At 44.9% G+C, this 18,921-nt stretch overlaps 6 protein-coding genes across 6 annotated transcripts; 3 read left to right on the top strand and 3 right to left on the bottom strand.

Moving 5' to 3' along the window:
• Positions 1-308: 308 nt before the first annotated feature.
• Positions 309-1,209, top strand: GTP14 (Ypt/Rab-type GTPase Rab7; the record flags this gene model as incomplete). Its single annotated transcript, XM_049253487.1, has 6 exons — positions 309-338; positions 399-452; positions 515-610; positions 664-843; positions 896-1,043; positions 1,100-1,209. The coding sequence occupies 6 exons, from the start codon at positions 309-311 to the stop codon at positions 1,207-1,209; spliced, it is 618 nt and encodes a 205-aa protein (XP_049107569.1).
• An 836-nt stretch (positions 1,210-2,045) lies between these two features.
• On the top strand, positions 2,046-3,677 carry LOZ57_004443 (uncharacterized protein; the record flags this gene model as incomplete). Its single annotated transcript, XM_049253486.1, has 6 exons — positions 2,046-2,258; positions 2,360-2,692; positions 2,747-2,752; positions 2,826-2,898; positions 2,962-3,371; positions 3,438-3,677. The coding sequence occupies 6 exons, from the start codon at positions 2,046-2,048 to the stop codon at positions 3,675-3,677; spliced, it is 1,275 nt and encodes a 424-aa protein (XP_049107568.1).
• A 261-nt stretch (positions 3,678-3,938) lies between these two features.
• On the bottom strand, positions 3,939-6,536 carry SPB1 (AdoMet-dependent rRNA methyltransferase spb1; the record flags this gene model as incomplete). The annotated part of the gene is made up of 4 exons (XM_049253485.1): positions 3,939-4,495; positions 4,551-6,258; positions 6,320-6,469; positions 6,519-6,536. The coding sequence occupies 4 exons, from the start codon at positions 6,534-6,536 to the stop codon at positions 3,939-3,941; spliced, it is 2,433 nt and encodes an 810-aa protein (XP_049107567.1).
• A 353-nt stretch (positions 6,537-6,889) lies between these two features.
• Positions 6,890-9,609, top strand: LOZ57_004441 (uncharacterized protein; the record flags this gene model as incomplete). Its single annotated transcript, XM_049253484.1, has 4 exons — positions 6,890-8,947; positions 8,998-9,077; positions 9,142-9,291; positions 9,351-9,609. The coding sequence occupies 4 exons, from the start codon at positions 6,890-6,892 to the stop codon at positions 9,607-9,609; spliced, it is 2,547 nt and encodes an 848-aa protein (XP_049107566.1).
• A 740-nt stretch (positions 9,610-10,349) lies between these two features.
• On the bottom strand, positions 10,350-13,047 carry LOZ57_004440 (uncharacterized protein; the record flags this gene model as incomplete). The annotated part of the gene is made up of 9 exons (XM_049253483.1): positions 10,350-10,390; positions 10,441-11,039; positions 11,101-11,360; positions 11,421-11,489; positions 11,552-11,572; positions 11,638-12,211; positions 12,279-12,486; positions 12,535-12,772; positions 12,958-13,047. The coding sequence occupies 9 exons, from the start codon at positions 13,045-13,047 to the stop codon at positions 10,350-10,352; spliced, it is 2,100 nt and encodes a 699-aa protein (XP_049107565.1).
• Positions 13,048-14,140: 1,093 nt separating this feature from the next.
• LIG4 (DNA ligase (ATP)) lies at positions 14,141-17,462 on the bottom strand (the record flags this gene model as incomplete). The annotated part of the gene is made up of 7 exons (XM_049253482.1): positions 14,141-14,145; positions 14,222-14,633; positions 14,691-14,796; positions 14,857-14,989; positions 15,043-15,174; positions 15,226-17,342; positions 17,413-17,462. The coding sequence occupies 7 exons, from the start codon at positions 17,460-17,462 to the stop codon at positions 14,141-14,143; spliced, it is 2,955 nt and encodes a 984-aa protein (XP_049107564.1).
• Between the last annotated feature and the right edge of the window lie 1,459 nt (positions 17,463-18,921).

Raw genomic sequence — 18,921 nt, 5'->3', positions numbered from 1 at the left:
TCTCTTGAGGTTGTTGATAGGGAGTAGATACCCGGTCTTGGCAATGATGCTGCTTCATCAGACTCACTAGTTTAGTTAGTTAACTTGCTCCGTATTAACTCTCGAACTACACCCGCCATCCAACCACTCCAACTCTTGCCCGCCAACTCCCTTCCTGAACTAGTACAATCCTCCTCCCTATTTCAGGTCGCTCTATTCAGAATCTTCGGTTAGAAAACGTTGCGCATAGGCTCCGTTCCAGCCCCCCATCCCGCTAGATCTCTCTCACCTTCGAAAGGCGGTATCTCCGTCGCAGTCCGATCGCTGAGATGGCTTCACGGAAGAAGGTCCTTCTGAAGGTTATTTTATTTCTGAACTCTGTCTATCGAATATTTCTGGCTAATACGTCTTTGCTTTAGGTGATTATTCTCGGCGATAGTGGGGTCGGCAAGACCAGTCTTATGAACCAATATGTCAGTGGGGAGCTGGCGACGAAAGCTATGAAATAATACTCATTGCTCCTATTTTTTTTTAGGTAAACAAAAAATATAGCGCCAGCTACAAGGCCACTATCGGTGCAGATTACCTTTCGAAAGAAGTCCTGGTCGATGATCGATTGGTAACCATGCAGGTACGTTAGGGTGCAGAACCGTCTTTCTGGAAACCAGCTAACAGCAAATGTAGCTTTGGGACACTGCTGGTCAAGAAAGATTTCAGTCATTAGGAGTCGCTTTTTATCGGGGAGCAGACTGCTGCGTACTAGTATATGATGTTAACAATTCGAAGAGCTTCGAGAACCTTGACAGCTGGCGCGATGAATTTCTTATCCAAGCTTGTCCACGGGACCCCGAAAGCTTTCCATTTGTAAGTTTCATGGCTGCTAGGTAATGAAGATAGTCGATTGACACGCTACAAGGTGGTTTTGGGAAACAAAGTCGATGTTGATGAGTCAAAACGGATGATATCCACGAAGCGCGCCTCGACATATTGCCAATCCAAGGGGAACATACCATATTTCGAAACTAGCGCTAAAGAGGCTATTAATGTCGAGCAAGCATTTGAAAGTACGCTGATCCACTCTCTACCTATAAACCCATGGAATGGCTAATAATGAGCACAGCAATTGCAAAAGTTGCTCTCACGCAAGAAGAATCTGAAGAATTTAATGGTGATTTTTCAGACCCCATCAATATTCATCTTGACAACGATCGTGACGCTTGTGCCTGCTAATTCTATCTTGTCTGACCTCGCTTGGGCTCCGCCATACCATTGTTAGGGAGGATTCCTTCCCTTTAAATTTTGACTGTTTGGAGCATGCACTAATGCGAGAAGCATGCAAATGTTTGGTATAATTCTGTACTGTGGTTGCATGGAGTTTTGTAGCTGGCGCTGGTTCTTCGTTTTTTATATTTATGGATAAACTAGAAACAGCTATCAATGGGCTTTTGTTGGTGGTGGTAGTTAGTAGTAGTTTTTGATGGGCCAGTTTATCTCTCGAGGAACTTTATAGTCTCATTGCCATAGTTCAGAACCGTTCGCTGCACAGCTCTTGCTGGTGAGCATTTAATCAGTCCAAAATAGGCTAGTGTAACTATTGCTTATTAAGGTTTAGTGTCTAAAGAGATGTCAAAATAGCCAAAGCGGGTGTCCATTTTACCGGACTCTTGATTCAATGTAGTAACTGTAGCCAAACGGATGCTGTGGTTTGGTGTTAACTACGTAAAAGCTCGGAAAATTGGTATTCCGATGTAGTGAGAAGATCTCGGATTGTATGGTTTGGTACTGAGTAGTTATGTAGTTAACTGTGGAGTACTCCGTACATTGTAGTTGACTCGGCTGTGATGACGATTTTAACCAAGACCGGAATTGCTTGACCCCCGCGGACCTGTCTGTTGGAATCCTATACTCGGGGTACATTCTCCGATTGTCTTTATATTAATACTATGTTTTCTCTCGGGGCCCAATAATCTGTACGATTCTGGCTTAGCTAGTTAGTCGATTTGCGGGCGTCCAGTCATCCCGGCCCTTTGGCATACTAGTTACGTGTCACAGGATATTGGCAGACTATGTCCACACTCCCAGATGCATCTATCGATGTCGAGCCAAACGGAGTTGCTTGTGAAAGGGGTGCAAGTGCTAGACCTTCGACCCCGGGAACAGCCCCTCCATCTGTTACGGCGGCCAATGGCTCGTACGCCGGGATTGCAAGGCACACACTGGGTGTATTGCTCTTATTAGCTGTTGTGGTCCTTTGGACTCTTTCTAATCTTTTCATGAGCGTAAGTGCATCCCCTAGTTTAACAGTAGATGAAACGAACTGCTGGTGTCTATGATAATTACTTCTGAGATAGCCTACTGACATATTTCTGGGGAACGGTAGACCATTCTTGCGGACAAGACTTTCCCAAAGCCGTTCTTTGTGACATATTTTAACACTGCGTTCTTCACATTGGCCTTGTTTAGATTCATTACTAGACGTCTTTTTGGGAAAAGAGCTGCCAATCCGGAATCACTGCGAGGGGATGCACCTCTGAATCCGGATGAATCACGCCCTTTTCTCGGTTTACAGGGAAATGATATTACAGAGAGGGACAGCCTGGCATCTGCACGGCTTTCTGGAGACTCGTTGCTGGAAGATGGAAAGCCAGTGGCCCCTGAAAAATTGGATCTTCGAACGACTTCTCGACTGAGCCTCGAGTTTTGTCTCTTATGGGTGAGTAGAAAATTCCATCCTCGTCTCCAATGCCTAAGCTAATTTGAGCCACAGTTTTTTGTAGGTTGATCTTGTGAATCTGTTTGACTGTGTGCCTTCAGAATTTCTCATTTTTTTTTCCTTCGAATAACAGGCAAACTACTTTGCAATTGCGTGTCTTGAGAATACTACCCTTGGAAGTGCCACAATTTTAACATCGACGAGTGGTGAGTCCGGCTTGCTTCTCAGAGTTCTTCAGAGTTCTTTTAATACATCCGCTTTATTGACAGTAGTATTAGGCGTATGGACCTTGGTTTTCGGGGCCTTGCTTGGAGTGGAGAAATTCACGACACGCAAACTCCTCGGCGTTGTTGCCTCTCTAATAGGTATTGTTATTATATCAAGAGTCGACCTGTCTGGTTCCAGCGATAAGAACCGTGGATCCTTTCCTCACAAATCGCCGACGGAGCTCGCTGTGGGCAATGCTATGGCAGCACTCAGCGCCATCTTATATGGTGTTTATACAACCGTGATGAAGAAGCAAGCCGGAGACGAAAATAGAATTAGCATGCCTCTATTTTTTGGCCTAGTTGGTTTATGGAATACGATCCTGATGTGGCCCGGATTTCTTATTCTTCATTTTACAGGCTTGGAGACATTTGAATGGCCAGATAAAGGGTTAATATGGTCCATCATTTTGGTGGGTATCCTTAAATCTATATCCCCAAGACAATCCACGTACAAGATACTAATAGGTTACACCCAGGTAAATGCCGCCACCTCCTTGATCTCAGACATTTGCTGGGCTTATGCTATGCTCCTTACTACACCCTTGGTTGTTACGGTGGGATTGAGCATGACAATCCCTTTGTCACTGGTGGCGCAAATCTTCATCCACGGACAATACTCAAGCCCTCTATACTGGATTGGAGCTGCGGTCGTCTTTTTCTCTTTTATATTCGTGAATCAGGAAAGCAAGGCGAAGCAAGGCAGCCGAAGTGGATAGGTGTTTGACCTGCCCCTTTGCATTCTTTGTAGACCGATACCCCCTGATAAATTTTCTTTTTAATTGGCAAATACCAGCCAAAATTTCGGGTTATTCAAGCTTTTGGCGTTTCGGTTTTTGTATCATATTGGGCAATCACATTGGGCAACTATAGTGCAACAGGACTTGTAGACCGACACTTGAAGTCATGTTTTTAGAGGAAGCTGCCAGCAATACGGAGTAGTATAGGTCCGTTTACCCAGGCCGTGTGATGTAGCAGACCTACTTCTTTTGCTTCTTTGCTAGCCTTTTCTGCGCTCTGACGTCTTTCTTCAGCCTTGAATCGACAATCTTATATTTTCCCTTGACTCCCTTTGGCCTACCAGAGACTCCCTTATTGCCTCCCCTGGCCACAACCAGCTTGACATTCTGTTTCGGCTTCTTTTTCATAGCTCGCGACATCATCCTTGCAATACTTTGAGCCTTATCTCTTTCGCTGACCCCTTCTTCCTCTGCCAAGAGAGCCGATTTCTTTCTCAACTTCTCTAGACGCTGGCCTTGCTTGAATTTCTTTCTGCTCTTGGCTTCGCGCACCTTCTTGATCGGCCGAGCGTTGATGGCGCGTAACTTCTCGCGAATTGCAGCTGCAGCTGCGGCGGTAATTGGTCTCTGGGGCCTAGAATGCTTACCCTCGTCATCGAGAAACCACTCTGGGAGGCCGTCCGTGTCCCGAAAGGAATATTTATTAAACCCGTCATCGACGACGTCGGTTGAGGTTTTCTCCCCAGTAGCTATTTGCTGGGCAAGTGCCATGGCTTCGGCGGTGATGATGTCAATATCTTATTAAAATGTTAGTGCCCCAATCATTGCGTGAGATGGTGAGTAGTCACATACCCAGTTTGCCATCCGTTCTACGAGGATCATCGCCTTCTTCATCAAAACCCGCCGTTTTTGCATCAGCAGAAGGCGTGGTATCGGACAGTTTTAGGTTCGTCGGGAATGAATCGGTTGACATGTTGCTTTCATTATCTGAGCCTTCGGAAATGTCGCCGTTCGAGCTAGCAGGTGATAAAGGATCGTCATCTACATCGTTGCCTTGTTCTTGCTCGTCATCAAGCTCCCCTAAATCATCGAATAGATCTTGATCGAAAAATAGAGCTGCTTTGTTCGAAAGACCAATGGATTGAGCTTTCCCAAGAATACCCAGCTGCTGCTCAGAAATGGTATCTGAGTCGCCGGCGGTTTCGTCATTGTCTTTATCAGAATTTGAAAAGCCCTCCCATTCTTCTGTTTCTAAGGCCTTGCGGGCTTTCTTTGCTCTTAGTTTTGAATCCCGATCTTCGCGATTCTCCTGATACTTTTCATACATGGCATCAAGCTCTCGCTCAAGTTGGTCTTCCTCATCATCGCTTTCTGCATCCTCTGAGCTTGTGTTGTCATCGTCATGATCACTCTCTACATCAACCATTTTACCCTTGGTTATGTTTTTTGTTGCACCTTCTCGGGTAATTGGTGTAATAGAGAACATCGACCCTTCGCCAATCGGCCCGCTTTGCTCTATTCCAATGTCCGTGGGTGTCATCATGTGTAGCTGCATTCTAACAACTTCCTTATTCTTGCGTTCATTTCCCCTTCGGCGCTCCTTTTTCTTTCTTGCGGTTTCATTATCTCGTAATCGCTGCAATTGTTCCTGGATGGCCAATTCCTCATCCATCGGTTCGATTTCAGCAACCTCTTCCGCCTCCTCATTTTTTTTACCCCCCTTTTTAACCGCAAGCCCAAATTGCTCTCGCACCTTTAGACGCCATCTCAGAAGGGTCCGAAATTCTTTCTTACCTAAAACCTTCAGGTCTTCACAACACTTTCGAATCTCGTCAGTAGTTTCAGGAAGACGTTCAAGTGTCGCTAAGGCGAGATCGCCATTGGGGGACTGTTGGAAGCTCAGGGTATTATACGTTCCAAGAATTGCTATCGGGTCTGTTGTGTTGATATATTCTGTGACTGAGATCTCTTTATGCTGAGTATAGTCTCCTTCTTCATATCCTTCTCTCTTTCGCTTCTTTTTTTCGGGATTAAACACTTTGGCTTCGTTATTTGGTGTAGGGTCTTGTAACTCGGCGAAGACATGTCTAGGATCTAAAAATTTCGGATCGATACGTTTTGGAGCCTTGAATCCTCGACAAACAACGAATATTTCGGCAGAAACATTCCGTGACGATGGCGGCTTTGTTGCTTCTACAGAAGTAAATAGCTGCTTAAATACCCATAGTAACGAATTATAGTCTTTTGATCTGAACACTTTTGTGACAAATGTTCCACCGACGATCAAGAATTCAGTTGCAAGCTTCAAAGATTGTAACACTAACTCAGCCTGAGAGAATGCGTCTTGAATCCACGCTGTACCGACATTGGGTGCTCCGTCGTGTAGGACAGTATCAGCTTTCCAGGTCTTCAGATGCTGTCGAATTGTGGCGCGACACTTGTCCGTTGTTATATCGCTTTGGAAGGTGATGACTCGAGGTATGGCTTTTATAGGCGAAAGGTCAACTCCAACGATAAGAGACTCCGTCGGCATACATTCTGCGGCAACTTGACACCAGGACTAGAGGCAAACAGATTAGTTAACCTTGAGCGTGGAGAACCATACAAGTAAACACACTTACCCCGGGTGCTGCACAAAGATCTAGAAGTACTTTACTCTTCTCTAAGAATCCATACTTTTTATTGAGTTGTATCAATTTAAACGCAGCACGAGCTCTATAGCCCTTTTCTTTCGCGAGTTTATACCACTTGTCCAAGCGGCCTTTGCCATGCTGTATTAAGTCAGCTGTGGTCAAGGGAACATAGAGTAAAGAATTGCACCTTCTTTTGGATTGCCATGCTCCTAGCGCGCAACCTGCCTCCCACGTTCTGCAAAGCTTGCCTTGTTGCTTTCACCCATCGTTTTCATCGAAGTTCTGAAATCTTTAAATGCCAAGAAATTCACCAGCCACACAAACTTAGGAGGCAAGCCACCATTCACATGACAAAGATATTATATAAGCATTGTTCTTCAGCGGATGACATCACGTTACCGGCCCTACGCCTAGGGGCCAATCAGATGACGCAAAACGCCTCGGCCATGCCAATGACGGCCAGCTCCAGGCTCAAGAAGATGATCTTCGTTAATTAGACGGGTTTTGACGGAGCATCGACTTTCTTGTGATGTCTGTTTCTAGGATCTCATAACGCTTATGGAGCCTCAGAAGCAGGCGAATCGGCAACAAAACCAACAACTTGGCCCACTCTTGGAAACACGGCTGCGACAGTCGGGCTCTCCAGTGACAGAGACAGAGGATGCCACAGTAGGTGACAATACTATTCTTACTCTCTACATTCGTGCTGATATGGATCAGGTGTGGTACTGGAAATCCTGGCTTCGGAAGATAACAGCACCACCAGTCACTGAAGTCGCCAAAGTCGCCCAAGAGACGGCTTCCGCAACGGCCACAACAGTACCCAAACGATTTCAAACTCACATTTCCTCTTCACGATTGGCCAGAGCCTACTCCATAGGCCTTATGAAGAAAGGACAAGCATCAGCAAGATCTCTCCCCGCCGAGGTAACCACTACACGAATACACATCTCCTCCACAGGGTCGGCTCCTGATTCAGATCGGGTCGAAGAACATCCTCTGATTGTGACATCTGGAAACAGGAAAGATGGCAATAAAAATGAAGCTTTCGTTACGTCGATAGATGTGAAAAAAGTAAAGGAAGTTGAAAGCGAAAATAATCCACAATCCATTGACACCACAAATGAAGAGCCCCTGACATCGGGTTCCATCGTAGAAAAACAGTTCCAAGAGTCTAACTTGGATCGGTCCTCGGGCTGGTTCACCTGGCTTTTACGCAATCCGGACCCTGCGGATATTGACACTAATTCTGGAACTGCGGAACAGGCAACATTAGATGTCGATCACCGTCCTAAACCAGCACCCACAGAAGGTAATACTATTGACCAGCTGGACTCTTCCCAGGGCGCCATTAAGGCAGATACCGGCATCATAAACTCTCCAGAAGGAAATATACGGCCAAAAAAATCCTGGTTGTACATTTGGGCCGGAAACCCCACAACTACAGAACCAGAAGACTCCAAGGCGACAGAACAAACTGAGGCATGTGAGCCGGATGAAAATAATCCAATATTGCCCCGTAGCCAATCGTCACCAAACCAGGACGAAAATATACCGCCGCGGGCAAATGTATCGTGTGATAGTGCCAGCCTCGAGAACGACGCCCCAAAATCTATGAGTTGGCTCTTTTGGTCACGAGAAAACAAAGACCAAGAAGTTGTGCAAATTAATTCTCGGAATTCATCCGGTACCGCGTTAGAAACAACCCCTAGTACACCTCCGCACACACTGTCGCCCAAAAATGCCGGCTCTGAAGCTGCACCACCCTTGCCAAAACCCAAGGCTAAAAAGACTGCCAAAACCGATTCAGCGCAGACTGTTGCTGAAGACCTTGTTTCTCCGGAGCTTTCTTCTGAAAACCCTGAACTAAAAGGGGCTGCCCTGGCCGTAAAACAGTCACAGTTGTTGCCACCGAATGAAGTTCTACCTGCTTTTGAGCATACGTTTCCTTTGCAAGAACGCCCTGGAATTTTTCAGCAACTGGGGCGACTGGTATATTATGGTAAGACTCTGGATACTAGCCATGTTTTACGCACGCCAGAGCGTCCGAAGATTAAGAAAGCGTTGTCAATTGGCATTCATGGCTATTTTCCTGCACCTTTGATACGAAATATAATTGGCCAGCCTACTGGAACGTCTGTAAAATTTGCTACTATGGCAGAAAAGGCTATCTTACAATGGGCATCAAGCAATAATTTGCCGTGTCAGGTTGAAAAGATAGCCCTAGAAGGAGAGGGCCGTATTTCTGAGCGAGTCGACCTTTTGTGGAAGCTGCTTCTGAATTGGATCGATCACATACGGACCGCCGATTTTATTATGATATCCTGCCATAGTCAGGGGGTACCTGTAGCCACCATGCTGGTTGCAAAATTGGTTTCCTTTGGTTGTGTTAATGCCACAAGAATTGGTATCTGTGCAATGGCGGGGATTAATCTCGGTCCTTTTCCAGAGTATAGATCAAGATGGATTAGCGGCTCTGCTGGAGAGCTTTTTGACTTTACAAACCCGAACAGCAAGGTTTCGCAAGCATATTCAATGGCTCTGGAGAAAGTCCTTGATTATGGTGTCAGAATAACGTACATTGGCAGTATAGACGACCAGTTAGTATCGCTAGAGGTATGTGACCTATACACTGAGGTTAAATTCAGAAATAACAAGAGAAATAGTCTTCTACTTTTGCTACAGTTTCTCATCCTCATATTTATCGCGCCGTATTTGTTGATGGTAGAGTTCATGCCCCAAGTTTGTAGGTTACCCTTCCGTATTCTGCATTTTGGAAACAACGACTTACTGTTCATGGGCGTGTGAAGTCTTTCTCACCTAGTTGGCTTCTCAATGAAGCTTCGTAATCTCGGAGTATCCGACCACGGTCTGATTCGCGAGCTTAGCTCCCCTCTAGCCGGTAGCTTATATACCGGAGAAGGCCACTCTCGACTCTACGACGATGAGGCGGTCTACCGGTAAGCTTTCCACTCTACTTCCTCTATCATTAGATAAATTCTCACCCTATTTCGACCAGACTCTGCATCCAGTTTACTCTTGAAACGACATCTATCCCTGACTGCATGCTCAAAATACATACACCTCGCACTTCATCCTCCGCAAACCCCTATATTCTTCCTTTCGCAATGCGCGGTGTTCTCGAAGAAGAATATGTTCGGAGGAAATTATCTGTAGAAACCGCCCAACTTTTGAAACAGTTTGATGACTGGAAGCCATCTACCAAAGTGCTCAAAGATGTGAAGTTTCGATTGGAAGGTATCCGGTCCAAACTCTGATCCACTTTTACAAATATGGTGAAAGATGTCCCTATTTAATGCCATTTTTGTCACGCCATATATACCTCATTTTTTGCCCGCTTGGGGTGGTAAAATCCATGTTTGCAGGTGTCAGTAACTTACCTTTATTTGTTGTAATTTGATCCTAGATATGTATAGATGGTGGTGAGCAAACTATGGATTTCAATTGGATAGCTCTGTTTTGCCAAACAGGCATAGACACAAAATTTAAACTGCTAGAAATCATGGAAAATCTAACCCCTTGAGGCAATATCAGCTGTATTTTTGAAAGGTATGTATCAGTATACAAATATAAAAAGGCAAACTATGAGAATGATATGCAGACAGAATTTAGTCGCCATTCTAATATTTAGAACATGCTGTGCCGTAAGTATCCGCTTCTAGCCTTTAAATAACGAGCAATTAGTTCTTGCCACCCAGAAACAAAAAGGTGAAAGGTCAAAACGGTGCCGAAAAGAAAGGAAAAGGAAAGAAAAGAAGTATAGGGTATATTCCAAGACCTTTCAAGTACCTCAGAAAAGAAAGAAGTACGTGATACTTGAATAAACTTCAGATTTTGTGACAGAAAAGAAATCAAAGGGAGATCGTTGCATCATTATCTCTTAAATAACATTGTTGCATGACAAGGGTGTTACTACGGGACCAGTATCGCCGTATCTCAACGGAAAGTGGCATATTGCGTCATCGGGATCGTTGCACTTCGCAATGTTGGCCAAAGGTTAGTCTGGGAAAGCAGTCAAAAAAGCCCCTTCGATTTCATCTAGAAGTAATGTTAGAAATCAATTTATATCAAGAGTCATAAAGGCGAACCTCGCATTCCATCTAGAGCTTCAAAAGCAATGGAATAATTTTTAACGGCACCGATTACACATTCCAGGCCATGCTGAAGTTTCTGGTGTAACTGATCGGCATCATCCAAAGGATTCTTCTCTGATCCGTATTTAATAACACGGGATTTATAATATAACATAAGCATGGCATAGCTGCTCTGCATCGCACAGCACGCAAATGATGGCATTGTGCGAGGCATAGGGTCACAGGAGGGTCGAAATGACACATCAGCATAGATGGGTTGTGGGTATGGCAGGCTATGAAACATTTGTGCAATAGTAAGAGCCGACTTTAGGCATATCTCCGTCGATACGTACGTAGGGAATGGAAATGTGTCTTCGGAAACCCAGGATTGTGCTGAAACACTTGAGGCAGGGGAGACAGACGACGTCTCGCTAAGAACTGGCACCTGCGAGAGTGATTCGCAGCATGAGAATTTGGAATTGCCTTGGGGCAAATCTGAAAAAGCTCTTTCGGTTCCAGTAGGACCAAGGCTGGCGCAAGTGAGATCGCAATGTTTCTTAATGAATATCGGGATATCCAAAAAAGCGCGAAACCGATGTAGTTTAATGCGAGCACTGGTGATTTTATCAGCACTTAAGATAATGAAGGATGTTATTTGAGCTGTTCACAACGGACCTGCTTAGTTTTATTCGTGCAATCGACCTGATACTATCCGCGGTTATAAATTCCGAATGGTAGGTGTCAATGCCGGGAGAACTAGTTGGAGGTGGAATGTCAGCTCGAGATAGGGCAGCAAATGCCCAGGCATCTAGTTTCTTGACTCTGTCATAAATACAAGCGAGATCCAGTCGGCCTCGTATTGCACGGTTAAGGTCATATATATACTGTGTGGCGGAAACGAGGATCTGTTGGGACTGAACCAGAATCGGCCACGCCTAATTTGCTATTAGGAGAGCTGTTTTAGAAAACGTAATTATGGAAGGGAATAAGAATACCTCTGAATCGGCGGCAAAATTAGGATACGGGGTGACGAAGCTAGGATCAGTTGCAAGGATTGATGGAGGCTGTATAACAAGTAAGCATGAAAAATCAGGTCGAGGAGTCAATATAGGGTTTGCAGCCTTACAGTGGTGCTAACGATCGAACCCTGACAAACGCAATAAAACTATGGGGTATTAGAATATAGATGAAAGATCGATAACATTGTCATACCGTCATCCACCAAGCTCTGCGTCTTCCTTCTGCAAATATGTCATCTTCCCGACCAAGGGTATGAAGTGACATATTTATAGCCCGGACATAAGCCTCGCCGGCGCGAAGTCGCATTTTTACCAGGTTCCCGCGTTGTGTATATTCGTAAATACTTAGGATAAGAAGTGCAAGGATGCTCTCCAGCTCCACAGGCGTGTGAATGTGAACTGGTAACCGTTTAGGCACGGATATTTCGTTAGATAGCGCCTGTGAAGGGCTGGCGCAGGATTCCGCCAACTCTGACTCTGCGTCGACGCTCTCAAGGGCACTACGTGCGAATTTATGAGAGTATGACCGCCTTAAAAGCACTGATTCCGGGGCAGATGGGTCCGGATCCATTGGATGTGGAATTCGTGCGAGGATAGCAGAAATGGCGAGAGTGATAGGAGACTTAGGGTGATAGATGAGCGGCGGATTATCGGAATTAAGTTGAGAAGCCGGCTGAAAATCCAGAGGAGAATCGACATGTTGTGGCGAGACAGGGGGAGGAAATATGGGGAAATAGTCATGAATGAATGTGTAGTAACCAGATAGTCTGCGGTTGGTTTAGCTGAAGCACAGGAGAAATTAAGTACACATGTTGTAAATGGATATCCACTGACATTTCTTGCTCAGTCCCGTAGACTCTTACTCGAGTAGGAGTCGGGGTAGGAGAGTGTATGGGAACGGTATCTTGGACTAGGGGAGGGTAGGTCGTCGTGCCTTGAGGGATAAATAAACCCTCAAACATGGACTGAACCTCAGTTGGAAAATCCAGCACTCTCAAGCCAGCACCAGGAACAGCAAGGGTATCAACTTGGTTAAACAGCTCTATATAACATTAGAAGCCATCCAAGTTTGACTGTCTTTGGTCCTTACCTTCGTCAAGTGGTGGGATGGGGTGAACAGCACTCCACATTTTGCTTCCCGCTACATCCAAGGCAACAGATGCCGCAGGAATGACTTTCTTTTTTCTCGGGCCACCACGTCTACTTGGTAAATAGCTGCATTCTTTCCCTTTCAGAATACACTTGTAGGTGATCAGCATGAGATCGACTCTTTTCGTCACTGGGTGATTGGTAAACATACACTCGAGCATGGGTCCTTTCCGTCGCATCTTATGCGGGAGGCACGACTAAATAGATCATTGCATTATTAGCCGCAACTTATATAGAGAAAACGGTCAGAGTATCTGGATTTCAAGGCATTGGCAGCTACAGCACAGTGTGGCGCCGGCCAATTGGTTGCGACTAGGGGGTGTGATAGGCCCCAGCAACCCACTTACCATGACAGACAAGCAACCTTTACGGGCGGCTTCATGAATTTCTTCCTTGCTCCCCTCGCCAGCGAGGTTTTTTCCAGGCACAGTTCAGGTGTGTCGTCGTCAGCCATTATTGGCGCGGCGCGGAGTACGGAGGAGATTGATCGGTCGAACGTGCGTGCAGATCGTAGGTGCTAGTTCAGCTTACAACCAGTGACAGACAGGAAACGAATGGGCAACGGAGTACATGAACAATGATGTCTGCAACTGGGGGCATTGCAGTTTCTGGATCGGCGGAATGAACATTTCGCCTTCAGGACCGTAGGATGCGAGCCGATGTCATGTGCCAAGAACGCGATGTCCGATCCGGGCTGACTAAAGGAGGCTAAAATAGCGCCTCTCCAAATACAGTTAGAACATATCCATGTCCCCACCCCCGCTAATGTCATCGCCACCCCAGACCACAAGCGGCTCGAGCAACCCAAATGGGGAATATCAGACAGCACCAGAAAAAAGAAGTGGTCTAGAATATGGCAAGGTGGAGACCGCCCTTCTATCACGCCACGTTCCTGAAAACGCTATGGAAACAGAGATTGCTTCCCCAGTGGCGCATGAGTAGCCATCATGGACAAGGTGTACGCTTGCCTGCAATATTCCTAGCAATTTGAATTTTTAGGCCCGTCAAACGATTCGCTGCCAACGTCGCCCGTTTCCCAGGTCCCGTGGCTACGGAGTACATTGCTTGCATCCGGACCCGTTGAGCCGGCTCCTGCCCACGCGACCGTTGCTATCACCTTGTTAGACAAAAATCCAGAATCCCAGTTGAATGAAATCTTCAATTTTCTATACAGGTCTTTACTGATGATAGAGCGGAAGGAAATGGTGTGACCCAGCCACCTCCAGATTCTTCTGCTAGTGACTATTTTCACCGTTCTTATGTATAGCTTGTTGAGACAAGTTCAGACTCCCTTGCCTCGCAACTTCACTTGTTCCGTTGAGGAGAGAATGGCTTTGGTAATATGTCCTGAACGTCTACATACTGTGCCAATTTGTAGGCATGTATGTATATATGTATCAAGTTACGAAGCTGTTGTAACAGATCCTAGAGGATCTCTCGCTTGGCGACTGGGGGTTTGCAATAAATATAGCAATGTGAGGTGAATATTTGTTAGCAAGGCGTGCAAAGAGTCAACATGCAATTGGTGCAAATCCTATGAAGTTTTATCAGCCTGGTTTCATTACTATAGCTCCTTTGAGCGAAAAAAAAAAAAAAAAAAAAGCGAAGTGGGGAGGGGGATTCCATACGCTGCTCGTCTAGCAGGGTCTTCTCCTTCCAGCTTTCATTTACCCAATCGATTGTTACAAGATGGGGTATCCGATTTCCTACCTTCTTCGATATTGTTGACCGTAATGAGGATATGTCTCTTGAAGTTGTACGATGATCAGTGACAACGTGGGTGACGGCGCTATCCTCCAATCTTTCTGCTGTGACAGCCCCTGCAAACCTCGTAAGATTAAGTGCGAGCTGTATGTCAAGTAAGGGGGCGGACGCTGTTGCTAAATTGTATTTTGAAAAAAAAAGGACACAATTTTGGAAAAGCCAACATGGCAATTCATGGGACGAAATTTCCAGACCGAATCGAGACTTGACTTGATCCTCAAGTTTCGAGCTGCGGTCTGTTGAAGGGTTCTTGAGACGAGGCATTGAATCCAGGAGCTTTCAAACGTCAGAATATACTTCTCAATCCGATTAGGGCCTTGGTTGCTCTGCTACCTTTTTGAGCTCGGGCGTTGAAGTATCTCGGGCGTAGCTGTCCAAAAACCTATCGACATTTTCGGCTACCTCCTGCTCTCGGTCTTTTAATATATAATACATATGCCTATAATGAAGCATCAGTTCTATATATTTAAGCACAAATTTGGGGAACAAGAAATCCAACCTCGGCTCTAACGGCATCAATAAATCGGGTAATCCCCTGTCCACCTCGTTCTGTTTGAGGCAGTCAAACAGCCACAACGGGCGAATTATATTTTCTTTTGCCGTTTTTTGCACAGAAGCCACTTTAACTGTTCCTAAAGTATTGTTAGGTTGTGGACCGCAAGTCTCCTACAGTAAGTTAACATACTTCTTTCTGCAATACAAACTGTATTGGGTGCTGCAGTGTTGGTTTGGTAAATTTTCCCGCCATTTGCTTTAATTAGCTGCTCGAGTTCGACTTTTGGCACTTTTTTTGGCTCAAGGGCATCTGTCATTACAACTAAAACAATTGTCAGACAAGTAATTGAAAAGCAGAATTAAGGGAATTTACAAAAGTTCATTCTGTCAAAAACATGGCCTGAGGGTCCACTGTATGTGGCCAGTTCATCTTCAACATAACCGGCAATGATAAGTGGTTTTTTTGTTGCTCTTTTGGGGCGTTTTCTGCGAGAGTTATCAATTCGAAACTCCTTTTCTTGTTGCTCTCGTTCAGCATTTGCTTTTAAGTCCATGAATTCTTGAATAGATAAAGCACTACGCCAGTCTTTATCCATTCGTAGACGTTTGAACCGAGGAAATCGAACTGTCAGGCCCAAGCGAAACTGATCGCTTGGGGTGACTGCTGCTGCTTTTACACATAAAACGACAGAATCATCAGGTCTAATCCATACATCAGGGCGTTCATACTGTGCGTCACCGCCAGCCAGCTCGAGAAACTCCTTTGGAGGGTTTTTAGAGTCCCAATCTTTCCATTTACCATCAGTATGATGACGAATATTCGCATAATCAGCGGCTGTAAACCCCCCGCCCACCTTGCAAAATGAGTAGCATTTCATTGGATTTGCGCCTTGCCGTACCTGGCTTTCGTCGACTCTCAGGCCACAGAGGAATGTCGCCAAAGCGCCACCTCTTTTCCCCGACCCGAAGTAGCCACCCACAACAACACAGTCTAGCGACTCACCGAATTCTGTCATATAATCAGGCTTCACTTTCATCCAATCATCATGTCGCTCGTTTAGTCGATAAGGCGAATTTGGATTTTTTAGAACGAGCCCCTCGGATGCTTCGGCGACTACTTTGCGGAGTTGAGGTTCTATATCAGCTGCAGAATGGCCCACCTCATAGGTATGAATTTCAAAACGACGATGAACGGGGTTTATACTCGCTTCAAGGGCTTTTCTCCTGTCTTGCAACGTATATCTCGTCAATGCTTTGTCATTTAAATAGAGTATGTCAAATATTCGAAACAGTGGCCTGTGTCCCGTGGCCGAAAATGGATTTCTCTGCTCTGATAGCGCAGCAGTTTTAAGTGTACCGAAAGGCACCGGTGCATCTTGCTCTGGGTCCCAGGTAATCATTTCACCATCCAGGATGATGTTTACAACACCATCTGTAAAAGCGTTTAGGAGGTGTCTCGTTAATGCACCATTTTTGTCAAACAACCCATTTCCATAGAGATAGGTATAATCCTTAGCTTTGCGAGACCAAAATCTGAATCGTTTACCACCAGGTATTGATTCATCCGAAGCCATATGCAGCTGCATTCTCTCTCCATCTAGCTTCTCTTCAATCCAAAAGGTGGGATCTTCGGGAGATAACCTCATTTTGTCAATCATTCGCTGGAATGAGTGCATTTGAAATTGAGCTAGCTGGGGCTGAAAGCATTGCATAAGAGTTACGGTCGCTTCGTTGGCTTCAAGCCGAACATTTGGATCATGTAGCTCCCAGCAAACGCGCCGAAGACTACTCGATATGCTGTACAGGCTCTCGGCATCTGGATGCCAAATTTCGAAAAAAGTGCGCTCCGTAGCACCGACTTTCATTTGGAGGAGAATGATCCTGACAAGCCACATCAACTCTTCGGGATTCATTTTTCGATAAAATTCTTCTAAAACGAGAAACTGTTCATCTTCTTTGCTTGCCGCAGCCAGCCTGTCAAGTTTGTCATTGACATCTTGAATCGTCATAGTGCCCACATCTGATTTCATAGGTCGCTTCGAGATTACCTCATAGCAACGGCCAGCAAAATCTCCAGCCATTCGACTAGCCATACTTTGGCTGGGCAATTTCCAATTCAGTAAACTAAAACCATCTTCGGAATTTTTATCAATTTTCATAATCTTAACAAACAATTTTCCGATGGTTTTCTCCTTAAGGCCATACATTGCACGATCCCGGTCTTTCTCGGGGATGATTAAACGAAAGGCGGGATAGATGTCATCTCCAACTTCATTTCTCCACCTTGAAATAAAGCGCTGAATAATATCACGTCGCAACTCTTGGGGTGAAAGATTTTTCATGCCAGTATTGCTCCTAGGCCCTAATTTTCGACACATTACAGTGGAACCTGTTGGCTTTTTCTTGTTTTCATTTAGGGGATTGAAAAGACTAGTAAACAGTTCATGAAATGGTAGGGTTGGGTGCTTGTTATGTGGGCGATTGGGGTATCTAGGCAAGTTGATCAATATTCAGATATCATTAATTAGGAGTATTTTGTATGTAGCTACTCCGCACATACTTCTCATCGAGCTCCGTCTCCGTCTCCTGCTGTATATTTAAATTGTCCATTATTCTCAATTTTGGCCAACAATAGCTTAGTATCTGCGGGTTATATAGTTAAGAGGCCATGTACTCTGCGTATAGGCTGTTATTTACAAACGGCGCTGCTTTTCTTAGGTGGTTTTCGGATAGTAAATATTTTGTATGGTAGCTGCCTCCCCGTAGGCAACAGTAAATTAGCTAGTAGTTAACTAATCCAAAGTAGGTTAGCATATCTAGTTATGGTATGCCTTTCAATACGTACGGAGTACTCCGTAGTTGCCTCATAACCTCAGACCTTCACCGTATGTTGAAGAGCCGTCTCCTACTAACTAGGGTGGGGCTATGCCAAGATACACTAGGCTGAATTGAGACTACTCTTCAACATCCATTGAAGGTCTGAGCCAGTTTTCATCGCTGCGACACCACTTTTCTTCAACTATGGCCATTCAATAACTCAACCACCACATTTAATACTGTCAAAAGCGATGCGTATCATTGTTCAGAAATAGGTGAGCAACCACTTTGTCCAAAAAAAAAATTAAAAAATTTACTAATTCTTTTAGTATAAGACTTCTCCCAAGGCCACCCATTTTGTGACGGGTGCAGTCTGAAATTTCCATTTTGCTCAACCATTCAACCACCACAGCTCTTAGAATCTTCATACTAGAGCTGAGAGTAGCTGATAGTTATATAAAGTTATACCCAATTTAAAATTTTTATTTATTTGAAAAACCATGGAGTAATCATCCTCTACCTTATATTTCCCAATTGGGTAACCAAACAGAAAAATCTGGCGATGCGGAGCAGGTTGAACCAGATGTAGTAGATATTGTAGATCTGAAGTAATAAAGGGAGCCCATAGTAACTCATATTGTATCAAGTTCTTGAAATCAGACATTCAATGTTGAGATTACCAGCTCAAATTGCAAATTCCAAATTTGTATGGGAATTCTGGAGTTCCTCCTATTTTTGTGAAAACCGGCTCAGACGCTGTGCTGGTCAGGTTCTGGCTGAATTACCCGAATGGGTTAGTTCAAAACACTAAATTCGCGCTAAAGAACCTTAACAGCACGCGTCTGAGATGATGAGGTAAGTAAACTCCGTAGGTACTCCGTAGTTAGCTATCTTAGCTCCTCTGTACGGAGTACGGAAAATGTAGTTACGTAAAACCCTAGCCCTAATGTCCATCTTACTACTGTGATTGGGCCAAAGCCATGCCCATCTTTACTAATCATTCATGACAAAGTAAGATTCTGCTTAATCAGCAAACAATTTTATTATTCATCCTGGACTCAAAACTCAAACAGGTACAGAGCCTGGGGCAGCTCTGTGCCCTTTTTACTTGCAGTTTGCTTAGAGAATTCTGGCAGGAGCACTTTTATTAGCAGCTACTAGCAAGGGATGAGCAGCGAACGAAGTGAGCGAGCTCTGCCCGTGTACATATAGGTATTTGGGTACCTACCGTCATAATGAACATTACAATACA

This window comes from Ophidiomyces ophidiicola, assembly GCF_022830035.1.
Source record: "Ophidiomyces ophidiicola strain CBS 122913 chromosome Unknown scaffold_18, whole genome shotgun sequence".
NCBI lineage: Eukaryota > Fungi > Ascomycota > Eurotiomycetes > Onygenales > Onygenaceae > Ophidiomyces > Ophidiomyces ophidiicola.
The sequence above is the reverse complement of the archived record's forward strand: the minus strand, read 5'-3'. Positions and strand labels throughout refer to the sequence as shown.